Here is an 8980-nt window from a genome sequence, read left to right on the forward strand (position 1 = left end):
TGCGGGTCATGAACGGCTGGAAACGCCGCGCATTTTACTTCGCAAGCTGAGCTCCACGAGCGCAAATAACTATCGAAACCCGGCATATTTTATTTGAGACACCTCTCGAGAGACTTTAACGATATCAAACATTGAGGTTTGAAAAATAAGGTTGCAGATTTAATCCAAGTTTCTATTAAGATCGCGCTGCTGTAGAAATAATTTTCATCGCGAATTCAGAGTCGGAGCTTTCTCGGAGAAAATCTCAAGGCACAAGTTATTTTTGGACGATTGGAAAAGCGTGCTTTTCGTTTCGCAATTCGAGCCTTGCGAATTTCACTCCAGGCAGATCTTCCGATCTCACCTTTCAACAGGAATGTAACGACATTAGGGATAAAAAATTAGGGAATCAAGTTTCTTATTGAGGTAAAGTTGAGATGGTCCGAATCAGCGGGAAGTTTCATTTTGAAAGCGCTCGTCACGAAATACGCAGTCGACACGTCTCGCGCAGTCCACACGGTCTTGCACCTTTTGTTACTTCGCGAGTAGCTAACGAACGGAACCGCGAACTCGCGTTAGAAGGCGCACGCGTGCGATGCCGGTTGCTGCGCCAAGTCCTTTTTCCCTCTAGAAGTAACGGTGACGCGTATACGATCACGAGCGTAATCGTAATCATCGCGATTCCGACCGGATAATAGCACGTCGGGCCGCGAGCGCGAACTTCCTCCAGTCAGCAGGTTGTCGGTCGCGATTCGCGTCGGTTGCCCGGCGCCATCATTAAGATGTCGCAATGAAAGTGGACGCGAAATCGACGTAAACGTCCGGCGCAACCGTCTCTGTGCGTGTCTGGCATTGGATTTGAATTGTAAATGTAAAAGACGAGGCGAGAAGAATCCGCCGGCTGGTGCCTCATTATTGTGCGAAGTTACCATTGGCCATATGTATCATTAATTATTCCACGTCGCGTTAAGTAACATCGAAGGCTAATTTTTGCTATTATTAAAATACTGAGACCTTGAATAAAATATGCCGGATATTGATGCTTCCGTATGCTCGTCAGAAGCTCAGTTTGCAAAATAAAAACCAACGCAATTTTCTTTAACACACTACTTAATTTCTCACTTTATTTAATTTTTAGTACTAACTAGTACTACTTATTTACTAATGCTACTTACTAGTACTATTAGAATTTTTATTTTATTTAATTTTTAACGTTGTTACGGGTTCCCGTTGAAAAGTGAGGTCGGAAAATCTACCTAAAATTAAATCCGTGAAGCAAAATTTGCAAAATAAAATTTCTAGTTATTTATGACTCGGAAATAATTAACACTTTGAGATTTTCTCTGAGGAAACTTTGACTTTGCATTCGCGATGAAAATTATTTCCGGATCAGCGCGACCTTTCCTTAACACAAAAGCGGCCTTCACTTTGGCGCGTTGTCAAACAAAACCGCACGTTGTCAAACAAAACCGATGGACGGATCGTTCTATACTGTCATGCCTAACCTAAGAAAGGCTCTGAGAGAAACACGGCAATAAAGATTTAGAAAGAAATTATATTATAATATCCTCTCCGCGTTGAGCGAGTATTTCATTTCGTGTAATCGTATTGAAGATCATTACTATTTAACGAATATTAACGATCCACGTCGCAATCGCGTCATTACGTCATTAACGTACGCATTTGCATCCGCTCATACAAAATTCGTGATGATACGCATGACATACATTCGTCGGAAAAATGAATTTCATGTCCGAGCAAGATTTACATGCTGCTCAGCTACGTCGTTGAAAATTGCGAAGATCTCACGCGTCTCACGTTGACAGCGGACTTGCCGGATCCCTGAGAGAGACAGTCGCATGATCGCGTCGACACCGACGACGCGATGTGTTACGCCATAGGCTTAGATTCAACAATGCTAGATCGTTAGGCCGCCTAATCGCGTCATGCGTAGTAGTCGTTTATAGTCGATCATAGGCAACCCACATGAGAAAGAGCTCGACAGTTTCGGGGCCCCCGACGCGTCTCGCTTCCACGGTTTTGCTCCTTAGACCCGCCACGACGACGACGATTATCACCATTCGGGAGAGTGACCCGGGCGAAAGTGTCGCGCAAAAGCTCGTTCGCTGAGGAACGGGTGAGCCGACATTGAGAATAAATCCCCGGGGACTCCGCAGTGAGAAGATTTTACACACGAAAGGGAAAGAAATCGCCGGGAAGGATCCGTCTCACACACAGAATCCCCAACAAACGCCACGCTTCGAGGCGATCCATCTCGGCTCTTCTATACTCACAGAGCCTTCGCTCGGGCAGATTCCCCGAAGACGTGAGAGGATGATCGAGCGGAAAGCCGTTTTGAAAAATCGTCGGGAGGGGCAGCCTTCGTGCACGATCCGCCGCGCGAAGAGTTTCGCGAGAACCGCGGCGCCTTCTCCGAAGGCCGGGGGAGCATCGGTCGGTCGGCGGGGCTCGCGTGATGCGCCATTCCCCGGGCTAATAATGACACGTAATGAGAAAGAGGTGGACTAAGGGACGGAGGGAGGGAGGGGGAATCGTGGCGAATTCACGACGACTGAAGGGGTTAAATGTGATCGCTCGGCTAAAGGAGCGTGAGACGGCCGGATTGCGCGAGCAGGTGCATGCGAAACGAACTAATGGGGGAGGAGCGGCGGCAGCAAGTGCAACTGCAACTGCGGGCAGCCACGGTATTATCCGACGTCACCGGCGGAGAGATGGTTTCTCCTGAAAAAACACCTACAATCGTCTCGTTCCCCGGCCACAACGACTGACTCTCCGCTTCGATTGCACCGGCTCGGCCCGGAAAAAATCCCGATTGCCTTCTTAAAGGCAGCTGCGTAGAGAGCGGGATAATGAAGAAACCGCGCGATTTTATGGGGGGGCCACGCCGTAACTGCGCGCTCGCTCGCTTACTCGCGGAACTTCAGGAGGGAAAGAGTAGAAACGGGGAGAGCAGGAACGCGCGATAGGAAGGAAATACCAATTATCGGAGTTCCCTTCTGCGGCCACACTGAAGGAAAGAAATAGTTGATTCAACTGAAATTACAGTTATTCTTCGTCCCAACCGTATTTTTTACGCAAACTGGTAGTGGTGGCATGCGTATAAGGTCATTATCGCGTTTCTATTACAGTAGAACATATATTTTTAAAAAAATTATTTTTTTAAAGCCACGATTTATAACAATTATTTCTCTGTATGATTGTAGTCACAAATATTTCGTTCTCAGTGCAGGAACTCGCGATCTCTTTCTTCGCAAATATGAATAGGAGTCTTTGCAAATTTCGCGAGTTATCTCCCCTTCACGCCGCCAATTCTCAATCTTGCGTTATCGCACTAGAAGGGAGAAAAAGTGTAGACGAGCTGCACGCAAGAGAGTGGAGGCGATGTGCAATCGAGATAATCAAGAGGGAAAAAGAGAGAGAGAAAGAGTATGTTGCACGGGACGAACGACCATGTTCGGAAAGAATCAGAAGCCAATGCCAAGGCCGGCCCGATATAATTAAGATAATAGTGACGAGAGAGCTCGCTGTAATGCTCTGCCCGAGGTCGTTATTCCGATTGCGCTTCGAGAAAGAGGAGGAGGAGGGAACGTCATTCTTGTGTGTATGTGTGTGTGTGTGTGTGCCCGAGGATTTATATTTGCCGATATCTATATTTATCCGAACGCAGTCTAATAACTGCCGCAACGGCAATATAATTTTAACAAATCATTAGTTGCTTTATTAAGGTACTCCTAACTGGTCTATTCGTAGTTCGTTCGAGATACGATCGGCGATTCTCAATTACTCGCGATGGATCAATTAATATATAAGGCTCTCTCTCTCTCTCTTTTTCTCTCTCTTTCCTTCCTGAGAGGAAGAGAGAGAGGGAGAAATGTAATTTCACATGAAAATGTGGATCTTGACCTGAAATTCTACGCAAAAGAGGCAAATTCTAGCGAAAGAGACGTTTATTTATTTATTTCGTTCGCATCGCGTACACCGATATTCAATTATTAAGCGCACGCGAACGATGAGAACTTGATTTCACAGGGGAACCTGATACCTAATATCAAACTTTAGCACGAGAATATTCAACGTTGGTGACTGAAAGGTTAAGCTGAAAACGCGCTTCGGCGCTTTACCTGCGCGATGCACGTTTCATGAAAGCCGCTGTATAATATACCACATCGAAATAGCACTCGATGAGAAATACGACTATCGAGGAATTCAAAGACCTCGAGAGATAGAGCGAGCAACCGAGCAAAAACCGCCTCTCAAAGGGTTAATCAACGTGCCGGAGGGGAAATTATAAATCGTTGTCGGCAATCTCGTCGAAAAGTCGCATCGCGGAGGTAAAATCACGACGTGACACGGCACACAGGATGCACAATATTCCGAGAATCACCCCTTTGTCTCTATGACGCGTTTGCGAGCGATTTTCCAGCGCGCGAGCCTGAAAACGTCGAAACAGGCCATCATCTGTCTACTAGGCTGTAATACTCAATATAAAGTATCTTTTCAATCTGTTTCCCAAAATAAAAAGTTTTTTCTTTAAAGAAAAAAGAAATCCCTCCAAAATCTCAAATATCTCTCAAAGAGAAGTCTATCTCTCACAATACAGAGAAAATCCATTTCCCAAAATAAATTAAACAAGAATAAAATTTCACTGCCGCAGCACGTGCTGCCTGCGGAGAGCTTAGCGCAGTTCCCGAAGGTTCCCTTCGTTCTCCCTCACTTAAGAGAGGAAATTGAGGGAAGAGAGAATCATTTTCGATCCTTCTCGGGACCGAGGAGGAAAAGGTCTTCAAAAATCAATCGACAGATATCGCAGATATAATCTCAGAGAAGAGAGAGACGGCTGAATGGAGTGTTCACGGAACACTCAGTACACTTGGTCTCGCGCAGCCCGATTGTCTCCTTCCGTCTTTCTTCGCCCTCATAATACGCCTGTGCTCGTCTTATTGCGAGGGAGAGAAAGACGGCGCCCAATGGAGGATTCCCGATAAGCCGACGGAGCAAACAGCACTAAAAGGAATGTAGAAGCCGTGTTTCACGGTCTCGCTACTTCTAGCCTTGCCTCTGCCCGTTAGCGCGCGCTCATCATCCCCCGCGATCGATGCCACGACGATGTCGTTCTACGTTCTGAAAATCCTCTGCAGATTGTCCCCCTAATAACGTCGGATTAAAACAAGCCTCTCGCCGCTCGCGACTCGGCGAAGCCGGAAATTTCACCCGAGGCGAGACGAAACGTAAAAAATCACGATTCTCGCCAAGTTATTCGGACGCAATTTCCCGCCGCGCGAAACGGAGACGCGTAGCGGACACGGTTGTTCCTTTCTGAATCTCACTCCCACGCGTACGATAAACATCAAATTAAGAGTCTATTCTTACTTAGGGCTGACATGCACCTGACGAAAGTCAAACTCCTTATGCGCACCGAGCACGCAATTCTCAACGGGTTAAATGCAGCCGGATATAAACTCTCCTCCGCGACACAGTCGCGCTTAATAAATCAACGCCACGGGCTCGTGGCGTTTTAATAAATCACCGATAACCAATAATCAACTGATATTGCGAAATAATTCACGTCAAGTGAATCAACGAAACCTGCCTGGAATCCGCGGTTAATGCGCGATGTAAAATCCGCGATGCGTCCTGCAGTTTCACCCCGCGTTTAAATAACATCACCGTCGCCGTGACGTCGCATCCATATTTCAGCAATCGCGAAATTTTCATCCGCGGAACTTCTCCGGCATCCCTTCTGCTGGTCACGCAATAGAAACCCGCGCGCGTTACATAATTTACCTGCAAACGGCGGCTGTTTCTGAAATGGGACGACGAACAGTAGGGGCGGACAAGAAGGAGAAGCAGGAGCGCAGAGCAGACGCGCGTCTCATTAGAATCCATTAATTAAGGCCGCTCGTTTCTATTAATGAGCTTGCGCTATTAGTCAGTCGCAGGTGGCTTAAAAGCGGCTCACGTGTCGATTACGGCGATCAATTTCTTTCCACGACAAGGAAAGCTCGTCGCGATTATCATAATCGGGGAGTGACAGGGAGTGGTCGCGGGGAACGAGGAGCAGGGTCTTAGTCGAAGCTCAGGTCGATCATTAAAACAACGACAACGATTGATGTACAAGCACTTTCGGCTCGCCTTTATTCTCCTCGTAAAAAAACAAAGAACGATTCTCAGATGGGATGCGCGTTTTCATGTTTCCCTCTCTCTCATTTTACGAAGAAAGAAGAAAGAAAAATGTCTTCACGTCGACGAACCGATGAGTGATATCGATGATACGATGCGCGATGATACAATCGTGCATAATGAATCGCCATAAATAATGAGACTCGACATCGGTCTACCAATTAAAATCGCGCGCATATGAACGATCGATGATATCCGGTCCTTGACTTAATGATTAATTACGACTAACGACGATTATATACTTTCCTATATAGGAATACTTTGCTTTCTCTTGTTCCTCTCTTATTTTTCTGTGCTGTGCGTACAAGGCTACGTATTAATAATTACACGCTAATTAGGAGGCTACAGTGTCTGGCCGAAGACGCGACTCTGTCTCCTCTCCGTTTCTTTCTGTCTCCTTCTCGGCGATCTTATCGTCGACCGCGACACACCGCGTGCGATCGGAAACGGCATGATGATCAGCTCTTCCTCTTCTTGAGGCCGCGGTGTTTCGAGGGTGTCGAGAAAACGCGACTGGCGAGTCGCGCGACTCACGCTACGAACCATCGCGAACAAGTTCCGCGTTCGAGATTCTCTCGACAGAAGCTTGGACGAGGACGTTGTCAAATCGCCTCTCGACTAATTGCACCTAACGACTACGATCGATCGGTAGCGCGGGGAATGAAGACAGAGAGAAAGGGAGAGAGAGAGAGAGAGAGAGAGAGAAAGAATGTGTGTATGTGTTCCAAGGTGTTGCCGACGTGTCCTCGTTCTGATCTTCGCCGTTCCGACGCCCAACTCATTCTTCCGCATGACCGACCAACCCGCCGAGATGCGCGAAGTGATAGTGTGACTCTCGTAAAATCCTCGGTAAACGCTCGCTCGCTCGACGACGGAACGACGATCGAATCGCCCTCGATTTCTATTAATTCGCCGAACGTTTCTTCAGGCTCCAGGCCGAGCCTCTGCGACTCTTCCTCGCGATAGTCTCTCTTTCTCACGATCACAGAGGTATTATCAAGCCGGAATTAGTAAGGTAATTCGGGGACGCGTCAAAGGAAATCAACGATTCGCTAATTAGGAGCAAAACTTGTTCTTCGGCTACCTCCGGAGAGGAACTTCGCAACAGAATTAATAAGAAGTCCAAACTCGACTTTACCTGGAGAAGTTCGAGCCTAATGTAACGAAATTTAACTTTGGATTTCTGCCGACAGCAAACTTTACTTTAAAAAAGACTCAAGGAATTATTAATCTATGCGGCAAGATTTCAAGGCACGGGAGAGATAACTGCTAAGAGAGAATTCTCTCTTCAGATTCGCGACGGAAGAACCTCACGAGACACGACGTTAACTTCAAGAAACGTTCCTCGTTACAATAGAAAGTTGAACGACGATTCAAGTTTGTTCTCACAACGTCGTCGTCGTCGTCGTCGTCGTTGTCGTCATCGAGCAAGTTCTCTTGGTGGCAGGTACAAAGATGGCGAACAAGGTACGTGAAGTGTTTCCGCGCTCTCGTCCCCTAGAGCGGCCGGTCGGTCAGAGCTTGTCCTGGAGCGCCTGGCGCAGCTCCTCGGTGGCCTTGGCCACATCCTGACCCTGCCGCGAGTGCATCTCCGAGCGCACGTGCTGCACCGACGAGTTCGACCGCCGCACGGAATTGCCGCTGCCGAACTTGGGCCGCGGGATTCGCACGCGCTGAACGTCGCTCAGCCAGGACTCCATGGTTTCCCTCTGGGCAGAAAGCAGCGACGCAGAGCGTTCGTAGTGACCATTAGCGTCGTTAGCGAGTCGGTTATTAGACGGGAGAAGCTTTGGGTTCGTTAGGATCGAGCCGAGGAGAGAGCGAGAGAGCGACAGAGAAAAGAGAGGGAGAAAACGGGAGCTAAAAGTGTCAGCATTCGCGGAATCTAGGATTCAGAGTTCTGGGATTCGCTAGGTTTTCTCTTTTTCAAATCGCGGGTTTTAGGATCTGTGCTTGTGGATTCAGGGGTCTCAACACCTGCGAATTTCAGGATGTGCAGCTACTCGGGTCTCTTCGAATATTCTATGGCCAAAGAGATTCGCAAACTGCGGATTTCAAGGCGTCGAAAGCTTGAACATTTTTATTCTATGACAGAAGTGATGATTGGAAGAAGGAGGTAAAACGGCAGAAGCGTATCTTTCCCGTGAATCTGTTTCAATCTCTCTATCTGTCTATCTATGATCACGAATGATGGTCCCGCGAACAATGGCGCATATAAATGCCCAAGATCGAAGATCTCATGACGCCGAGTATCTATTGAGATTGAAAAGGCGCGCGGGCCTTGAAGTAAGGAGAATAACTCGATCTACTGGGACTTTACGATGTTGTTTACGCCCGGTCGCGCCGAGAATGAGCCGAGAGTGAGAAAAACACGACGATCTGGGATCGAGAGAGAAAAAGAGAAAGAGAGAGAGAGGATAAACTGACCGAGAACAAACTGAGTAAGCGGTTTTCGGAACACGTAGTCAATACCTGTCAAATTATACATCGATCCCTAGACAACGATTCTAGTAAAATCTACGATTACTTTTGAGAATCCCGAAAAATACCTTATATTAAATAAATCAGATAGACATAGATTATCCCTCGCGTGATTTAAGATCATAAACAATAGAGAGGTCGAAACATATTTAAAGAAAAAAGAGAACACATTTAAGAAAAAAAAAAACATGTTTAAAAAGAAAAAGAAAATCGACAAAAAAGATATGCACGCATCGCAGCATCCCACTTCCTTCTACGAATTGATTCATTTCGGCAACTACTTTCGTTCGAAGTATTCGAGTGGAATCCAAGAATATCC

General features: G+C 47.0%; 2 protein-coding genes across 8 annotated transcripts in view; one reads left to right on the forward strand and one right to left on the reverse strand.

The window, feature by feature from the left end:
• LOC116847269 (whirlin) overlaps nt 1-8980 on the forward strand; it is a 92043-nt gene that overhangs the window by 65288 nt on the left and 17775 nt on the right. The window lies entirely within an intron of this gene.
• Nucleotides 6106-8980, reverse strand: part of LOC116847272 — a 4985-nt gene continuing 2110 nt past the window's right edge. Inside the window, exon 2 of the mRNA XM_032822095.1 lies at nt 6106-7889. Within this exon, the coding sequence (XP_032677986.1) occupies nt 7695-7880 (186 nt within the window). The 5' untranslated portion in view covers nt 7881-7889 and the 3' untranslated portion in view covers nt 6106-7694. The remainder of the gene's footprint in view (nt 7890-8980) is intronic.

The sequence above is a fragment of the Odontomachus brunneus genome, unplaced genomic scaffold (genome assembly GCF_010583005.1).
Source record: "Odontomachus brunneus isolate Ranch 3 - 2012 unplaced genomic scaffold, Obru_v1 Obru_scaffold_076, whole genome shotgun sequence".
Lineage (NCBI taxonomy): Eukaryota > Metazoa > Arthropoda > Insecta > Hymenoptera > Formicidae > Odontomachus > Odontomachus brunneus.